The following is a 20744-nucleotide window of genomic DNA, read 5'->3' on the forward strand; positions in this document are numbered from 1 at the left end:
GGCTCATTAATAAAGAAATGAGCATCTGTAGAAGCTGGAAAAGAATTTGCAACATTAGCATGTACATTTTCTCCAACACTTCCTATTGTGGCATACAGTATTTAATACAAAAAGAGCATATAGGCACATCATAACTGGTCAGGAGTGGCCACCTGCATGGTGCACAACAAATAATGTGGTGGAACACAGGCTTTATGTTAAGGGTGGTATCTGCTGCTGCTACAGTATCTTGGAGACAGGGCAACAAGAAAGCAGTTTGGACAAGCTCCCAAACTCCCAGTGATGCTACGGTTCTGCCACCAAGGTCTTCATCAGACACACATTCAAAAACTAAAACATACACAGAGGGTATTTTCTAGGTTGTTCCATGTATTTGGGGACTTGAAACATTTAAAATGTACTACTTTAAAACCAATATACAGTATTTCTCCAGAGTTTTAACATGGAGAAGGATTTCAAATATAATGTAGGCCAGAAACCTTCCTGCCAAGAAAAATAAATGCATCCATCATTTCAGCAAATACCCAGAACAGTATCTGTTTGCGTTCATGTGACAGAAATCTCTAGCGGCCATAGAAATTATAACTTTAATCCATCGAGAGCAAACAAGATACAACCCCGAATCAGAAAAGGTTGGGACAGTGTGTAAAATCAAAATTGAAGCTGAAAATAGTGATGTGTAAATCTTCATTTCATTGTTTGACCTCATTACTAGCCCTGAAATTCAACTGTCCCAACTTTATCTGGAATGTGTTGTAGGCAGGATTAAAACAAAGAATAAAATGAGGTATCATATCAAGTAATGGGTTGCTGTATTGTTTTCAATGTAATAGAGGACACAGATGATTTACACATCACAATTTTCAGTTTTAATTTTGATTTTACCTGCTGTCCCAACTTCTGATTTGTGGTTGTAGTAAAGTAAGGCTGCTACAAAGTCCCAGAGAGCAGACTTTAACCCCTGACTAACACAGGAGGCCACTGTTCATTTTCAATTTACTATCCGTTGGTTTCTTTTATCCATGATCACGATCATTCCCTAACCTTAAGCAAGTGAGTATTACTGTAACACTGATGACAAAGGTCCCCTAGCTTTCATGAAGTAGTCCTTTTAATATCAACCCTCGATCTTTCACCAATGCCTTTCTCTAAGATTTTGTTATAGATTTGGAAATGACTTCCTGCTGTCCCTGGTAGGCTAGTGGTTAAGGCGCAGTGCTCTCACCGCTACGGCCCGGGTTTGAGTCAGGGTTGCATCAGGAAGGGCATCAGGTGTAAAACACATTCCAAATGTCAACATGCGAGTGGTGTGACGATTCGCTGTGGCGACCCCTAAACGGGAAAAGCTGAAAGTGACTTTCTTTCTTTTGGAAATAACTTCCTGCTAATAAAAGCAAACACTTTTATGGGTGCTTTCCATTTTGCTAATGTGACAACTTGCTTCCCTCACTCTTGCCTCTTCATGAGAATGGAGGAGCTGCATTTACCAAATGTGAAATCCATATGCCCTCAAGGCTTCCTCCTTTTGAGAAAAATGGTAACTACTCCTGACACACAGCATTGGAACTGTCAAATATATGGAAATAATTCAGTAGCTTAACAGTTTAAAAGAAACAACAACTGGTACTCGATGACTGCTGCCGCAACACTTAATATAGATATAGGCCCCTGATATAACTAACACTAATAGACAATTAAAATATGTTACTGAAAGAACAAACCATGAAGGCGTGAAAGAACAATAAAAACAGCTATAAATGTTCTAGCCTGAGTAAAATCTATAGTCCAATTAGTTTGTGAAAGACTGCAGGTACAGTAAGTCTCTTCCAGGCTCAGGATGGTGCTAACAGCTACAGCTGTGTCTCTGTAATGGACTGGAGCAGTATAATTTTCCTGTTTTTACCAAGATTTATTTGGTACAAAAATAAGAAAATAAGGGAAAACATTCTGGCTCATGAAGGAAAAATAAAGTGACAAATATTTTAGAGCTTAGCCTACACATAGTTTTATTTATTTATAACAGCCTGGCCAATCTTATTACTGTTAGACCATCATGTCAGGAACAAACATTTACATATACATAATTGAACACCTAACTGAATAAATAAGAATGATCCAATCTGTATCTCAAATCACTCATTCCCTTCATACTCAGAATGGGACTCCATAATAAAAAGTGAAACACTTAAGAATCATCCTTTGTTGACTTTTATTCTTTTTATATGTGCTCTAGTGAACATATTCAGTCTTGTTGCAATGTATTGGCTGTATGTGTGTGTGTGTGTGTGTGTGTGTGTGTGTGTGTGTGTGTGTGTGTGTGTGTGTGTATATTGTGATTGCGTAGCTTGTTGCAATGTATTTGCTGTATGTGTGTGTGTGTGTGTGTGTGTGTGTGTGTGTGTGTGTGTGTGTGTGTGTGTGTATATTGTGATTGCGTAGGGGTGTAAAGCAAAGCAACTAGTCTCTGTAACCGAAAGATAAATCGTATTTCAAATATTTCTTCAGATTAAAAAAAAAAACCCTCAAATATCAAAGTTCATAAACTGCCTCATTTCCCATGTTAATAAAGCATGATCTGTATTGTAACCCCAGCTCCAAAACAAAGGTATTTACCGTAATAGTGGGAAACTACTCACGGGGTCATACTACAGAAAGAGGAGATACAGATGAAAATAATGATTTAAGTGTCTAAAAAGATTACTTAACCATCTGTATGCACTTTTGAAACGGTCCCTAATGTTAGCTCATCAATGTTTTATCTAGCTGGGGCTGTGCAAATATCTAAGGAGGGGACCGGGCCTTTATATACAGTAAGAAACAATAAACTATATATTTTCATTATATAAAATGAAAACTGAATACAATTTTCTAAAATTGTGTTGATCAAATGTTGGATTGATGAATAATTCTACATTTTAGACTTGTTTTAATCACCAATAAAACTTACATTTAGTGTATTGCTCATGGGTATTACAACATAGTCACTGTACAAAGTGTGCACGACTCCAGTGTTTTGTGTTGAGCACAGATGGACAGATGTGTAAACTCCAGCATTTTTGTGGCAGCTGAAGCAGTATTTTAGAGCATCTGTCAGTTTATTACAAAATGGCTGGATGGATCATCAGCATACCTGGTACAGACATTGGTGGGGACCAACCCTAGAAGTACTTAGATTTTGGCTGAAAATGGTCAGAGGTCAAGATTTAAATAATAAATAAATAAATAAATATTCCCATCTTTAACAGGGGGTCAAATAAAAACATATCTCCATAAAAAGTTATCAAAATCATTTTTAGTTTGGAATTTAACAACACATACTTTATGCAGGGTGGCGATGTCTATCACCAGACCAAATTTCATCTGGATTCCTGATCTGACAGCCATTTAAAATTAACATTTAAAGCCCTATTTTATGCAAATTTTCTGCCATAACTTGGCGTATAACAAAGCTAGACTCCTGAAATGTTCAGGTAAGATGTACAGTATAACTGCCTATAATGATTCGGATCCAATCTGGATCAAAGATTTTAGGACACATTTTATGTTGTTCTGGATCTCATTTTTCACAAGGGACCCGTCTGCATGAGTTACATACACCGGCTTTTGTTGAAGTCATGTAAATATTTTCATTTCTCTTGCCTTACCACAACAGCTGAACACCAACATTTACTAGAAGTGTTTGTGAAAAATTCTGGCTTCCCCAGTTGGATATCTGAGCTTTTAAAATTACCTGCTCTCTAAAAGCAGCAGGGCTGAGGCAACTGAAGTAATGATGAGGTTGCCTCATCAGCCCTAGCTCCTCTTGGGACCACTAATTGGATCTATCTTAACCACTGTGCCATTCACAGCGAGTTTCATCTGATACAAGCCCTGAATGGCACAGTTATTCTCACGCTCTGGGCCTTCTTTTAAATGATCTTATTCATACACTGCACAAAAATGAATTCCTTATCAGCAGCCTCAGGTACTGTACATCTTGATTTGCACTACTGTCACCAGAACCCTCCAGTATCAAAGGAAATGCTGCTCTGCACTAAACCTGACAACCAGGTGCAGTAGAGATGTATTACTGTGATTAAAAACATATCATGTCTGCGTAACAGTGAGGCACGCCTACTGAGTTGACTAGGAGGAGGAGTAGGGCCCTACTAACCCACATCTATGATCCCAATAACAACTGAAAGCAGCCACGTAAGGGCACATAAAAAGCTATTTTATGTTTCCTTGTGATAATCCTGAAGTTAGCAAAAATGCACAGTTCTCCAGGAATGTGCTCTAGTGTATTTATGACTGGCCAACACAAATGACATTGCAGTGTTTTAGCTGAGCCATCTGGCACACTGGCTGCATTCAAAAGAATGAGGGGGCTTTGTTTTTTTCACATGGCACTCAGTGTGAACACAGGATAATCCCTCCTGTAGTCTTTTAATTTCAAATGTCTGCATAAAGTGCAGAGTTTAATTAAAGGGTACCAAAAAATAATGGCAAAGTGATTGGAAATAATTAGTAAATGAAAGCACCATTAATGTTAAAAACTGTGCACGTGATTCAACCTCTGTGCTGTATTATATGAATCTGGCCTTTATTTATGTGCTTATTTGAATAGTGGCGTTTTTGAGAATTATTCAGATAGTAAATATACTAATAAACACTGCATAATGCAGTAGATCACAAACAGAGGGTGTCCAAGAACATGTCATCAATCTGTTTTTACAAACACAATGATAAAAATCTTCTCTACATCATTCGTAGCCTTGCAAAATGTTTTATGTTTGCTTGTTTCTCTGGTGTTAAAGTCATGATTAGTATTTCAAAGCCCATTAGTCTGATAATATGTCATGGTCGTACGTTTGTGATTTGCAGATCTTTAGTCATGTCACATTCCTCCCTGATGCATTCTGAAAGCAGGCAACCCACCAGTCCAGCTCAGCTGGCCCCTGTGAGGCAGTGATAGGTGAGGCAGACAGGCAAGAGAGGGCGAGCCAGACATAGATCAACACTGGGAACAGATCCCAACCTGTAGATCAAGGTTGGGAAAAGTGTCCTGTCAGCCTACTAAGGTCACCAGTGCCCTCAAACTGATACCTCAGTGAATCACACTTCTCACAGCGGAGGGCCTGGGCTGTGCGGAGGTGGTGTGCCTGTGTGTTTTGGAGAGAGAACTGAGAAGATGAGGGACTCAGTATACTGTACCTGTAGCAAATCATTTCGATGTAAGAATTACTGGCAACACTGTATTCAAATACTTCAAGTGTAAGTCCAATTAGCACCACAGCAAATGTTAAACCTATGAAGAACTCTGGAAAGAGCTGGAAAGACCCATTTTAGAAGGCCTTGTGTAACACTGTTAAAACAGTTGTAAACTGAACTTTCATGGACCTGTAGAAGGCTATTTATAAGTGTATAGAATACACCAAATTCTGCTTTTTTTAATTGGACAGTTGTGGTTGTATTCATTTAATTGTTTTTAATTATATATTTGCAGTGAATATTCATGGTCCCCAGAGAGTGAGTCATATAGAAAAAAAATCCTTTAAACATATAAGGGCTTCACGACGTTGCATGATGGAGGCGCCCCTGCCTTTCTGCTGTCTGAGTTTTTAAGAGCTCAGGAATTTGATTAAATTTAATGTTAATGAAAATAAGCAGTGGCACAGCATCACACTGCTAGGCCACACCGGCAGAGACCCTGATACAGCTTGAACAAAATGGAGGATTCCCATGATCCTCATACCTGATTCCTGAACTTTCCAAAGTGACAATAATTTTGCTTGTACAAAAATAAATAAATAGGAAGACTGAGGTGACGTTTACCGAGTACATCCATCCTTCCTGTAGAATTGAGCATTCCATGGCTTCTCTTCATGTCAACATTTCCAACTAAACAAAACATGATCTAACAAGGAAATTGCTAAGACATCTACTAAGCAGATTAATATCATATTTTTGGGTTTCAATACTTTTTGTGCCACCCTCAGCATAAATAGCCCAAATCTTAGTAAAAGCTAAATCATTAGCAAGACCCATCATACAGTGGAATACAGCCAGAGCTATACAGACTCACAGGCAGACAGGCAGCTGTGAAATCATGGGTCTGAACATGGATACAAAATATTAATAGTGATGCCTTATAGAAATGCTAAATTATTGTGATATATAATAAGCCTTTGACACTAGCAAAGGCAATTAACTGGATTAAATTTATTGATCAGTGGATCTCAGAGGCCAGGATGATAGTGGCAAACTGATACCAGACCATGTAATGGTATATAAACAAGACTAGAACTCTCTCATATATTTGACTGTTACTCAGAGCAGAGGTAAGTGTAGAGCAAGCGAGGCTCCTCCTCTCAGTGTCAGTCAGCAGCTGCAGCTAGTCTTCCACTGGCCTGATGTTGTGACATAGCACTGACTGAGTTTGCAGATTGTGTTTAATACTTTCTCCACCAGCTAGTATTCTACTGTTTTTATGTGTCTGCAGTTAAAACATGTCTAAAACAAAGGAACTGAAGCACAAACATTTCTACCCATGGAGCCCACCCTGTCAGTTAAATTCCACCCATTCAATCAGCTGAGCGAAAGCAAATCAGCTCCATCACCAGCAAGACAAAGAGGAGGAAAAGCCCAGACACCACCCCCCACCCCATCCTCTCCTTCATTTTAAACACTGGTAGATACAGATAAAAACCCTAATCTTGAAATTCCAGATTCCCTGGCCTTTTGTCTGTGTACTGGGGATCTGGCATCAGCCCAAATGGGATGCAAGTTCCATATGTGTGAGAGGTTAAGAAGAGGCAGAAAAGTCAAGGATGGAGGACAAAATAGAAAAACAAATATGTTAAAGCAAATTTCCTGCAATCTAAATCAATTAAACAGAAAAAAAGAGCTTAGTGACTTTCTCATCTAAGTGGTATTGATTATCTTATAAGGAGTCAAATGATTGTGTTCTCCTCAGCTGCTGGTTTGGAAAGCCTAAAGAATGTGTATTGATTGTGAATAATTAAGTACATGACAAGAGTTTTTTCAGAGCACAGGATAAAAAGCAGAGGTGCCTGGATCCACTTCATGGACTGACTGCATGTTCATCAGTTACCACAACAAAACAGGTTTTATCACAGAATGTTCCGTTCTATGGGTTTATAAAATCACAGGAAATTCAGGTTTCTACATTAAGCAAATTAAAGTGTCTTTTATTTGGCCAGCAGGGATGAAATGCATGAGTGGAAATGTGCAAAGGGCTTTCTTTTAATAGAAATCAATTTTGGTCTGTGTATAGCCAGCTGTAGAGCGACTGAAACACAGCTCTGGCAAAATTCTCAGCACAAAAGGATGTGATATAAAACACCTGCCATCTTGTGACTGGGTGAAGAAAAGGGGCTCAGGAGGCCCCATTCTCTCTATAGGCGTCCTTATCACTGCCTGCAGGACCAATGCCATTAACCTGCGCCTCACTGGCTAACCGCGCTTAGATTAGCTTTCTGATTGTACAGCTCAGTCTCACACACACACACACACACACACACACACACACACACGGATAATAGCATTTGCTGGGAGAGACAAGCAAGCCCACAAAGTCTGTCTGCCTCAGAGCTCATGATAGTAGATGTAATATCAGAAACAACTAAGACTAGAGAGATAAAAAGTTAAGTTATGTGAAAAACACTGAAGGTCATACTGTTGGTCTTTTCTGAAAAGTAACCTGACAAATGAATACACATTGGACAGGTGAAATCACATGTGACATTACAAGGGAAAAACTACATGAAAACTGCTTTTTTCATGCTGGATTAATGCAGCTCTCCAATTATGATACAACACTCAGAATTCTTTTGGTGATTTGCCTTAAATCTAGCCCCTATAGCAGGGGGATGTTTGAGCATAAGCCAAAAATGCAATAAATAAAATTTTAAAAAGTCAAAGCAATTATCTGAATCCCAAGTTGAACTGAGTGTTTCACAGTTAGAGTCCTGCAAAATTATACAGTATAAACTACAGTATCAGAGGCATTAAAGGTGTGCATTACCTTCACTGCAGAAGCGGCCCTGGTATTCTGTTGTAGAGCAGTCACAGATGGGCTCTCCATCCACCACTGAGCATATACCGCCATTCTCACATGGGTTAACGGTGCACCACCCTTCTGACTCCAGGGGCACCTTAAGGCTTCCCAAGAACAGGGGCTGTGAGATGCCATATTTGAGGTCTGTAATTGTGCCCCTGAAGGGCTGCATGTTTCTCACCGTAGGCAGTGTGAGTGCACCATTGCGGATATCCTGAGGCACTCCACCCAGGAACAGGTCACTGACTATTTTCATGAACTGACGCTGAGGACGCACCTCATCTGCTTTGGCCTGACCGTCCAGTACGAGCACTGTACGCAGATTATATCTGCTCAGAGTGGCAAAGTGCCAGCTGCTGTCATCCACCCGTCTGTCAGAAACAACTGTGGTCTCAGCACAGTCGATGCTGAAACGCAGCTGCAGTCGGCCCTCCACCACTGACAGCTGCAGAAAGTCACAGTAGCCTCCATCATCAAAATACAGCAGCAGCGCCTCCGATGCTTCTGTCTTGAACTGGAAGCTGAGGTCACCGCGGGTGCTGGCATCCCAGCGGAGGTAGCGTGCCCACTGACCTGGTGTGCCTAAAAATTCGAGTCCCAGACATGTGCTGAGGAATATCTGAAGCCTGATAGAAAAACCAACCAGATCCATAGCTGCAAAGAACATATTAATCCAAAAAAGGTGCTCGAGGGGAATTCAGATTCAAATCTTAGGGTGGTTAGACTGAATTTCAGGGATCCACAGTTTTAGCCACAATATGTGCAGATATATGTTCAAATAAATATTTCTTATAAAAATATTATTTTAAAGGGAAAAGGGCAGTAGCAGGAGAACAGTCGTTGTGTTTAACAGTCTTAAGGTCAATCACATCAGTAAATTAACCAGTAGCTGCAGGGCAGTGTTGTTTTCCTCTGGAACGTAAGTGAGATAACGACACGATTTTTTTACTCTTCAGAACAGATGCTATCAAGACTCATGGTGCAAGGTCTGATAGAATGGACTCTATTTGGATGAATGGAATTTCCTCCTTCATGTTGTCCACTGGGAAATTGAGCTGACAAGGGATCCACTGGCCTCTCTCAGTTCCATCACTGTCAGAAAAAGAAAGGCAGAGGGTTACATTGGCTCCACCAGCATTGATTTTACAGCTAATCATAATAATACGACACATCCTGAGAAGCCTTCAGATTGCTACAGAGCTGCCAGCAATCAGCACCATTGCTGGCAACTTCAGTCAAAAACATTAAGTTTTGCAGATTCCACCAGCATTTACGTCAGACCTTAATGTTGCAGATTAGGTGTTTGTAAATTGTTTACCGGTAACCGATTAATCAACAAATGTCAAAGTTCTGACATGTTATTCCCCCCCCCATATTAACTTAAAAAGTAGAGAATCTGTTAGATGAAAATTCAAAATCATCATTTCTCTTTCTAAACTGTGCCAAAAATAAAAATGGGGGAAATAATGACTTGTATTTATTTACTGTATTTCCTTTGACTGCTCCCATTAGTGGATTCATACAATCTCCACAGACAGCATGGAAATCCAGATCTGCATATGTGATTTGACACAGACTTTTACACAGGATGCCCTCCCTGATACAGCGCTCCTGTTTCACTAGGCTAAAATAAGAAGAGTATAAAAATACTGAAATCAGCCAATGAAATATGGAAACTTCATACAGGTACTTGAACCCCCCGAATTCCAGAATAACATATAGTAAGGACCTTAATGTCACTTGAGGTAGCATCAGCACTGATTAATGATAAAATAAGGATTTTGTTGCAATGAAAATGTGTTTGCTATGTTAAATATACATTATACAATTTCTTACAAAGGAGAATGCTGACAGTACTGTAGTGCACTGTTCCCAACTAACATGCGCTGTACTGATGGCAGTCACCAATCCCAATTAAAAGTGCCCATAATATCACTGCATTTTCCCCTCCTTCACAAAGGTTGTCTGGAGTTATCAGTCATCTACTGGGTAAATTAGACTCATTACTGTCAGGGCAGTGCATGACTATCAGTCAGCCAGGCAGACTGCCTTCATCTTATGACCAGCCTTCATCTTTCTACTGAATCCTGTACTAAGAAGCTGACAGAATTTATTTATTTGTTTATTTTGTGTGTATATATATTTACATACATAAACACACTTTTTAAAATACATTGCAAAAAATGTTTATCTCAAAACTCTGCCTCCTAAAAGATTTATACTTCATCTAAATATTAAAGAAAGTGTCATTCTGCAAAATTTACATTCTTAACATAGCAGTAAAATGTTCCCCGTCACAGGACAGTTGCATGCAAGAGTTTGACCACACCCGTGTAAAATGCATACAGCATTATGTTGGTTTTCTGCAGAAAGCAGACATTGAAATGAGCCTCACTTTTTTATTTCATGAATTTAGTGTTCAAAAAAACAAACATTTTTAAAAACAAAAACATTTGCGCACACAAAGTCAGTACTCAGTAACACCACACTTTGCAAATATCACAGCCTAAAAACAATATCTGTAGTTAGCCAAGTATGTGTGTTCTGAAAAGTCATCCAGTCATCCTACAGATCACCTCAAGTTCTACAGTTTTTTTAGATGCATTGCACACGCACTACGTTTAAAGGACAGGGATTTTTCAAGTTGGTCTTAAAACAACACTGACATCTTCATCTGTACATGAATACAGGTTTCGGCTGCTGTCACTTCTCTTACTCTCCACACTGGCCCTGAAGCTTGCCACACAGAATGTGACCACACTGTAGGAAATGTGTAAAACTGCAGTCTAAAGTCAGCTCAGTCTTGTGTAAAAGTGTACAACAGCTTTGTTGGTCTACAGTGGTGTCACAATAATGGCTGTAAAATTGTGACATGCCAACATATTTTTATATTGTAGCTCAATATCCTTCTTTGTTTTCTTGTTTTTTGTGTTTTATGGCAGTTGGCAAAAAACTAAATGGTGCATTACCACCAACAACTGGACAGGAGTGTGGTTCAGTAAGCTAACATTTAGTGTCCATTGAAGGCATATGGATTGGAACTAGAGAGCATTAAAAAGATTAGGAAGGAGGTGGCTGAAGCGGATGTATAGTTCCAACAAACACCTGAATTTCAGACAACCGGAGATCAAGTCCCATTGGTGTCATTTGAGAGTGTTTCTACTGAAGCCAGGGACTTTCCATAACCATGGAGTTTCTGCACCTACACTTAACCAGGTATAAGGAATGCCAGCCATTGTCTTTTGTTCTAACTGGCAGAAAGATGTCACAGTTTTCAATCCAGAAAAACATTGGAATTTAACAATTTTGGAGGCACTATCATGAAACTAGCACATTTTGCATTGTGGACCAACGTAGCTAGTATATATTTTGATGTGAGGCTGGGTTGCCAAAGTTCATCTGAGGCCCAAATGATGCTTCAGTCATTCCACTAAGCTAATTTGACCCAGTATCTTTCAAAGTTACAGACTAAGACAAATTTGAATCTTTGCTCCCCGGAAAGTCCTTCCTTGCTGAGCCAAGTGGATAGTGGCCCATAAAATGCAAAGGAGCCCTAGAGCTCCCATGATTCCTGTGTCTAGTAGAGTCTTTGCCAAAGACAAAGCCAAAAGCTGTGAGAGAGAGGCTCCAGCATGCTGGATCAGCACCAAAACACATCCTTTCCGCATCCTGTTTTAGACAAAGGGATTTTTATTGCATTAAAAACAACATTTGGGCTGGCATTTAGCATTTTTGAGTAAAGAGTGAATGCAGATGACAGGAGAGATGACGTCATAGGTTTTATGAGATTCCTGTTGAAATGAAGAGGGTTGTGGTGGGCGGGGGGGGGGGGGGGGTTGCACTGACCATTCTGATGAACATTTTCTTGAACCACTGGAACAAAAGACAGAGTCCTGCTTATCCGTAATGAGCCAGGGCTTTGGGTAGGTTGTGGCACACATCCGAAGCACTAGGGTTACACTCTTACTCATGGTGTCACTGTGTGGTTCCCTACAGTGTCGAGTGCTCAAAATGACAACCACCAAATAAATAGACAATGACAAGATGGATAAGGAAACGAGGGTAGCAAAAGGGTCCCTTTGTTCAACCCTGTTTGATCTGTGTTCAGTGTCTCTATCTCTTGCCACTTCCCTTATCCTCCTGCTGCTCGCTATTCACAAAGAAAAGAACAAACACATCCAGGAGAAACCAGCACAGTCATACAGTGAATTTTAAAATCTGGGGGGACAAAGGTGCTTAAAAGAAAGTGAACTGTGAAAATAATGAACTATTATGTTGACACATATTTGGAAATCACACACCCACACACCCCCAATGGTGGTACTGTCCCTGCAGGGCTCTGCTCTGGCCATCAGAGGCAACTTGGGGTTCAGTGTTTTACCCAAGGACACTTCGACATGTGGGCTGCAGGCCCCGTGAATCGACGTCGCTCTACCCCAGAACCACAGCCACACCCAAATGCAAAGCAGACTCGAACTTCAGCATCTGAGATACCAGCATTATGTTTTGCAGCTTCACTATCTCCTCCACAGAGATGATCATCTGGAGGTGACGCCTCTCTGACACACGAGCTAAATTTTTTCTCAACATACCCACTTTATTGGTGACTCAAAATGTGCACTGGTGAATTTTCCATTTATCACAGCCCTACATCCAATCAAGCTCTTCATTTGCCATCCTACACAAAGCATGAATGTGATCCTGTAGATCTGCTAGCCACTTGGGCAGCGAATACAAGCAACACCAGCAACTCAGCAAGTCCTCCAACCTAAACAACAAAATACGACACATCCCTCTCCTCAAATACAACTCACAGAACCATTCTATCAGCACACTTACCAGACCTTTGTCATCATGGTAACAATAATAAACATGTGGTTAAGGTTGTGGACCAATCAAAGGTTAAAAAAAGACATTTCACACAGGAATCAAACACCAGCTTTGATGGAGACCACCCATGCGCAACAGACTCCTGCCTACTTTAGGTGCTGGTACAAGTTATGGTAGTTTGGAGTTTTCCTGGCAATATTTCTTGTGTTTCATAATGAAGAAGTGTCATCCAGTGCGTTTCACTAATGTGTTTTTAAACAACAACGAAGGTCTATGGCACAGATGAACAGACTATTTCAGGTTGGAGCCTGGGCGACATTAACAGTGAGTAGAGGCAAGTCACTGGTTTTAGTCTTTGCATGGGGAGAGTTGAAAATACTGTTAATATAGAAAATGATTGGCCTTATTCTGTAAGCTCACCAGGGTTCAGGTGAGGCCTGTGTCCTTCCTTGTTGTACTGGGGAAAAAAAAAAATATTCACCTATACTATCTGTGCTTGGACACTATTGCATATATTCTAGTCCTGTGTCTACTCTGATATTTTGTGCTGCTCTCTTTATTGAGCCCTTCAAAGCATTGATCCTATTGATCATATAATCCTACTTAAACTACAGTCTTCAGGTCTAAATGATGTTGTACTTGTGGTTCAATACCTAGCCTACAGGGACAACTCAGACTGTTGCTGCTGAAGGTGCTGAGTCAAGCCCTCTTACCATCAGCAATGGGGTGCCACAGGAGTTTATTCTGGGTCATTACTACATTACACATAAATATTACTACTCTTCCTAATTAGTACGTCACTGCCCATCGTTATGCAGAGGCTTGTATTAAATAATGATAAGACAAAGTACATGGTACTGTCCACATCCATCGGTGTCTGCCTGTCCTGCCACTAATGCTTCATATAGAAACCCAACTAATCGTGCTGAGTCATACAAATTCAAATATTTAGGAATCTTGTTTAACAGCAGAGTCCAATTCAAGATTTATATTCAGCATTTTGAAAATTTAACAAAAGTCCTCCATGTCAAAATTTCAATGTGCAACATAAGGTCTAATTGTATTTTCTGCAAAAATATTATTGAACAAGAGAACAAGTATACTGAAGTGAACCCTAAAATGTAGAACTTGGCAGCATATCCCCATAATCCTCCTGTCAGGAATTTATATTAATCTGCTGTGCTGTGTCACTCAAATGTGACGTAGAAAAGAAAAGCAGGCGGATTTATTCAAAACGTTTCACATGTTAATCACAAAAAAATATCAGTCCAGATTCACATACCACAAATGCATTGGTTTTCACATTTTTCTCATGTCAAATGTAATTTCACACATGCTGTTATTGTAAGGATTATTAAACACTGGATTCCACTTCACATACACTGACACGAGGAGTCACCAACCAGTAAAATCCAAGCCCTGGCCATGCAGGTGCCTCAAACAGTCATGACGACAGCCACTCATCATTCAATCACACGTGAATGCCTGCAACGTGCTGGGCACTGAGGCTAGCAATTTCATGTTTCATTATTTGAATCTTTCAAAGAAACAGACTGCAGAACTATAGCTGTCAGGAAGCTGCAGGTGACTGTTTAAAATATGTTAAATATATAATCAATTTAAATTATCAAATTGATCATCTTTTTTTATATACATATGACATCTTGTTCATTTATTTGGAAAAGTGTGGCTGCTCTACAACAAACTTCATTCTCAATTTTCTATTTTAAAAAAATGAAATATGAGTCTGTATAGTGTATATCTGTTACCTATACTTGTTTCCAATTTGTCCATTATATTTCTACTTAACAGCACAGCCTCTTCCAGCTCTACACATACTGAGCTGGTGATCAACCTTTTATTTATGAGAAATATCAGTCAATCAGTGCTGTCCAGCTCTGACATCACAGAGGTTTCTCCTTCTATAGTCTATTATATATTAGGATTATCAATATTCTTTTCATATATAACATTTTTTTTGCCATTTTGGAGCAATGTTGGGTAATTTAGTGTCCTTTAATTAAATACTGGCCATCATCTTTTTTTACAAGCTGCTAACATTTCAAATAATTAAAATCTGTCTTTTTTGCCGATATGCAAACTTTTTTTTTTACTCTGTGGCCCAATAAAAACAATAATGAAATACACCACACTGCAATTAGTTACTGTTTGGAAGAGGTTGATACTCCCTTTAACATTTTAATTTTCCATTTTACAGTTGTGCTCAACTGTACAGACTTTTATTTGATGTGTTTATTTGGGTTTTTGAGCATGAAAAAAGGTGCGGTTGGATCAGCTTTCTGCAGCATCAGACCAAAAATATGTAATTGGCCTTTAAAAACTCAATGCACATCTTACTACTTTAGTATTATCTGCTGATTGGTGTGAGCTAATCAGAGGTGGATCATACACTCAAGCTCTTGTCCTGCTCTGGATTCATCATTTAGGAGTGTAAATACAGCAGTGTTTACAAAAGCAGGCTTTTTCTGGCATCATTTTCAGTGTATACCTCAATGTGTGTGTGTGAGAGAGAGAGAGAGAGAGAGAGAGAGAGAGAGAGAGAGAGAGAGAGAGAGAGAGCCTATTGTTGCAGTGTGGTGAGCATCAGGGGTTAAAAGGCTAAACGGCATGGATCATTGTTCTCGGTGAAAGGCTCCTCTGACGAACCCCACAGGGATGAGTCCACATACACACACTGACAAAAGGCAGCAGCACTCTGGATCTTATTAACAACCATGGACTGGGATGGCAGGCCGTGTGTGTGTGTGTAAATGCAGATAAAAGCAGCCGATAGGCCTCTCCTGTTTAAACGGATGCCACTTGCCAGTAATTTTACAGCAGGTGCCCTGATCTCACACGCACACAAACTCCCACACAGCAATGCCGTCCAGACACAGTGACAAAATGTCCTCCACAGCTCGCTGATAATATCTCAGAGGACAGGCTGCAATTTTTATGATTTGCTTGTATCGCTCAACATGAAGCCTTGTAAATCTGCACACAGACAGTGATGCTGTCATTTACATCTCACAGTAGATCCAAAAATGCTGCATTGGTAGGCTCTGACATCATCTGACCAAGACATGCAGCCTGAAAGTGGAGGGAGGAGACAGCAGAAGGAAAGATGAGTGGAACCGGAGAGCGAGGGAGCAGAGACAGAGGGAGGGATGTTCCACCTCATCCACTCCCACTCATGCATCTCATGAAACACCCCAAATCTATTCTTCCTCTTCATCACATTGCAAATACACACACACACACACACACACACACTTCATGTCAGCCAAGAAGCTTTCTAGGGAACAGCAGTGACTGACCATCTCAGGCCAATGTCCATCTGTTTGGCCTCATTTCATCTATGGAAGAACCCAGGAATGACTGACACGGCCATAACATTCTCTATCATGTCCTGTGTGCAGTGTTTTATCACTTTAGAAATATACTGTGACATAGTGAAGTCTCTAGAAAAGCTACTGAAACTGTTTTGGCTTTGTATAAAATCATAGAAATATGGTTTAAAATAAAGGACTTGTACCACAGTACATACAGTATCAGTAATGGACAGCAGTAGTGTCTCAGTGGACTAAAACACACTTAGTTGAAAAAAAAAACCTTAAATCACCAGTGAAAATATTTTAACCATTGTTAAAATATTCAGTTTTGCAACTGGTTTTGAACGGGGATATGAGGCCTGACACCCCCCAACCCAACCACCACCACCTTTATTGAATTCCCATGCACTGAATTAAAAAAAAAAGGACAAAATATTCAGCAGAGGGACAGAAAGACTGTAGAAAATGATTTTTCAGTTGAAATGACTTAGGTGATTCACATCATCAGTTAGCGGATGGTGTGTGTTTGTGTTATTTTGGCGGTGGGTGCGGCGTGGGCACCGTGTTGTTATCCAGCTACTCTGCAGGCAGGACACGCCTTCTCTGGGCTTTGTGGTTCTGCTGCAGCACCCTTCACGGCATTACATCACTCACTTAGAGAGCATCCAGCACCCCACTAACGCCTGCAACACACGCGCGCGCAGCAGCGTCTGCACCATACAGACATCTCTGTATACAGTACACCACACCAGTGTCTTCATACACACCTTAGCACTGTCAAAAATTTCATCACACACACACGACGCAGATCAGCACTGACGCGTGCACAAATAACTGCAGACATACTAAAAAAATATTACACATGCATAGAACCATCCAAAATCTGGATGCATGCCTCTCCCGCAGGTGCACACAGACATAACACTACACACACTCCACCACTGAAGCCACAAACACCTCGTTTCCTTCACAACCATCCGTAGTTTATGCAACACCACGCCACCTTTCTCACAGTGGCTGTTTCCCCCTTTACGACTGATTTGCTTTACATCAGACTTGAACCATCTTGAACAGTGACCGTACTATAGCTGGTACACTTGCAGAAATGAAAAGGTATATTACATCTATGTGCATTTTTAAAGTCTGAATGGATATGAAATTATTGCAACGCAAAAAAAAAAGATTTTCTCCCCTAATATTTCAATTTACATTTTAATAACACAATTTAGATGAGGAATAGACAATATTAATGGCCCGTCAATGTCACACGCCACTACACCTGTAAACAATAAGAAACGAACGGGGGGTGGGGGCGTCTGTGCGCCAAAAAACGATCAAATTAAAGAAAAGACTATTCTCCAAAATCATGCGTAATATTTGCCTGCCCCCGCCCAGAGGGATTAGTGTTACCTTGAGAGCCCTTGGCTTTTTGCGCCCGACTTGTCAGCGCAGTTAATCGGCTGGCAACCAGCCCCCCGCCCCCCTAACAAAAAAAGCAGGACAGCAAAATTACCCAAAACATCCTCCGTCCTACACCCAGCACCCCTACACTAATACACAAAAATAAGGGAGGGGGGGGGGATTGTAACGAGCAGGAAAATTAAATCGGGGAGGGCTTCAAAATGCGCAGCGTACATAGGCGACAGATTTTTAGTATTTTCCATATAAAATATCATCGTGCGTATCAAACTCAAGGCTGAATAATTGTTAACAATGGTCATAAATTTTAAATCATATTTAATCTGGCCTGATTCTAATTTTGCTGGGCAGCAAACGAATTTTTTACGGGTTTAAAAAGATATTTGCAATAGTTTGGACCAAGAGGAAAGACACATTCTTTTGTTTGTAGAAAATGTGACAGAAAACGGAACCGTTTTTGCTGCTTTGACGGTGGAAGCGATTGTTTTAAACAGTTCAGGAGCGGGTGATGAAGCACCTTTGGGTCCTTTGCAGGGTAAAGGACGCATCTTGTGGCTGGGTCACGCCCATCCTGAAGCCCGTTTTGGGAAAAAGCCTGATTAGGAATCCCCCCTCCATGAATGTACAAGAATCATCTAATGTTATTAACTCTCCAAATCCGACACATCGAAGTGAGTGCTGCAGCGGTGAATAAAAGTCTAATTGGCATCCTCTTGCCTTTGTGATCTCTTACCAATTTAAACTTTGTTGCACCAGTTTTTTTTTTTTTTTAAAAAAGAAGCTGCTGGTGATTTTTGACAAGTGTGCAGGGCGCAGATCTACAAGATCGAGGCCTGGACACTTGGCTGCTGGGTTTGCGGCAGGTAGTGGATTTCTATGGCGCACTGCACAAGGCCTCGTGTTTTCTCCTGCGATGAAAACAGCCACATTTGCTGTATAAAGGGTAAAATGTGTTGTCGTCGCAGTGTAAACGACAAACTGTGCAAAATTTCAGTTCTAATTTAAATTAAAATCCCGGTCAATAAATAGATTTGAGTCTGATCTACAAACAGGCCTTTTCAAATGTGGATTGATGAATAGAGAAAAGAGCTATAAGCTCAAGGCGCAGCATGAAATGCAGTTTGTTGGGAGCAGAACAGTGAAATTTGAGCGAACCTCCCTGTGGACGCCATTTGATCCACCGGGGAACCGAAATGATCAAAACCATTCTTTCACTAAAACATTTCATTTTCATATTTTTCCCCACGTATAAACATCCCAACGTTACGTCTTTTAAACTTTCTAACGGATTGGTTTAATCCATCTTCATATTTCGAGCGAAATTTAATATGAAGATGTATTTAGATGCTTATTATTTTAAACCTGAGCGTTGTATTGTCAATGGATTTTTAAAATGCAGTGACATTCGTTTAATTAACCTGACGTGTGTGGAAAACAGCAGCTGGATGTCTGAATAAAGACAGAAGGGAAGGCGTATAATGCAGGAATGTGATGGCTAATGCGAGGTGTGCAGCCTGCCCATCTCCGTAAACACAGAAGGTCATGTATCAAAGTGCTTGTCGAATTAGACTCCATCAAAATATGCATCTGTATTGCAAGAGCGCATTTGCTGTTTGTAGGGCGGACAGGGGTGTGCTCGGCGTCACGGGTGCATTTGTTTGACATTTTAACATGAAGCTCCAGACCAGAACAATGCGTGGACACCGGACACCTGGCGTTCACATTATTTATTATTCATTATCCTAAGAACAAGGTGAAGGAAATCCTGCAGGACGCGGTCTTTTTACGGGGTCGATGCTCTCCAGATCTGACACACAAGTGTGGTTTCAATGCTGCATAGTCGTATTTGGAAAATGTATTTTTACCAACAGTAATTTTGATAATTCTCATGGTAAACATCACCTCAGGAGAGAGGAAAGGATGTGTGTAATACTATACCCGCCCCTGTTCCACCGGGGGAATTTAGAGGCCAACATGGCAAAAATTCCCATGTTGAATCCCACAAACACGCTGTTCCTTCAAGGAGGCTCACACCTGCTCCGGTTCGCCACATTCACCGTTCCGGTGAGCACAAACTGGAAAGGTCCTGGAAAAGTGGCAATTTCCGCTATACCTGTCCGCCAGCAGTGGAAACTCGAGCCTTATCTGCATGATAATTCCTCTAGAACCTGCTCCTGTTTGTGCACTACAGCATTCAATTCTGAAGGGTTTTCTACGCGGACAAAGAACATGAACAGGTTGGAGTAAAAAAAAAAAAAAAAAAAAAGACGACGCTACTGACCTTAGTTTCACAGACCACTAAGAGTATCCAACTGCTAAAATCCAGCTGTAAACTCCACAGAGCCGTAGTTTTAAAATCCAGGGTTCTGGCAAAAGCAGCAGTGTTTCCGCTGCTCTCGGTGCCAGTGCGGAGCCGCGGGGCGGGGAGCACCAGGCGCTACTGGGCTGGGTTTATCGTTTCTCACAGGTGCGTCGACCTCGGTGCATCATGCGCACAACAGCCGCCGTTAGCTCGGTGCGACTTGCAGCGGCTGCAGGCAAGAGGCGCGCGCGCGCACGCACACACAAACATGCGCGCGCGCCACTCGGATCCGCCCTCCACTCAGCACCAGCACACGCCATTTAAAGGCGTATGGCTGTAAATGGGCATACACCCACACCTGCACGTGTCTGTATGTATGGCTCAATGCACTAAAGGCTCTTATTAAGTCAAAGGAGATCCCATGATTTGCACATAAGGGCCAGTAGGTTTCTATTAGCCCTTCACTTTATCACCAGGCCAGTTGTGTCCTCAGACTCTGGAGCGTTTTTAATCTACACATTAGTTTCCAAATGTGACATTGGCAGCTGTGGTCAAAACTGCAGTCAACTTATGCTGCATGCCTTTTATCATCTCCTGTCAGAAAGTAGAATAAACCTTTATGGTCACTAAGCTCCAACATAGTGCAGCTCTATTATTACAAGCACAGAGTATTTGTAGAAGCAAATATTAAGCCATTTGCACAAAAGAGCCATCAGATTGCTAAATGTAGAGGAACTCAGGCTCCCACACCTCGTTATTCTCAGTATCAACCTTCAAATCCCTCATACACGCTTGTGCTGTA

General features: G+C 40.8%; 1 protein-coding gene across 7 annotated transcripts in view; it reads right to left on the reverse strand.

The window, feature by feature from the left end:
* The window catches only part of nrxn3a (neurexin 3a), a 223155-nt gene extending 202951 nt beyond the window's left edge, over positions 1-20204 (reverse strand). For 4 of the 7 annotated variants that reach the window (XM_020615713.1, XM_020615716.1, XM_020615715.1 and 1 more), the window contains exons 1-2: positions 19922-20204; positions 8027-9151 (exon numbers count right to left, since the gene is read on the reverse strand). In XM_020615713.1, coding sequence (XP_020471369.1) covers positions 8027-8726 — 700 coding nt within the window. In that variant the 5' untranslated portion in view covers positions 8727-9151; positions 19922-20204. The remainder of the gene's footprint in view (positions 1-8026; positions 9152-19921) is intronic. The other 3 variants (XM_020615712.1, XM_020615710.1, XM_020615718.1) reach the window with 1 other exon arrangement.
* Positions 20205-20744: the final 540 nt, after the last annotated feature.

The sequence above is a fragment of the Monopterus albus genome, unplaced genomic scaffold (assembly GCF_001952655.1).
Source record: "Monopterus albus unplaced genomic scaffold, M_albus_1.0 scaffold169.1, whole genome shotgun sequence".
In the NCBI taxonomy this organism is placed as follows: Eukaryota; Metazoa; Chordata; class Actinopteri; order Synbranchiformes; family Synbranchidae; genus Monopterus; species Monopterus albus.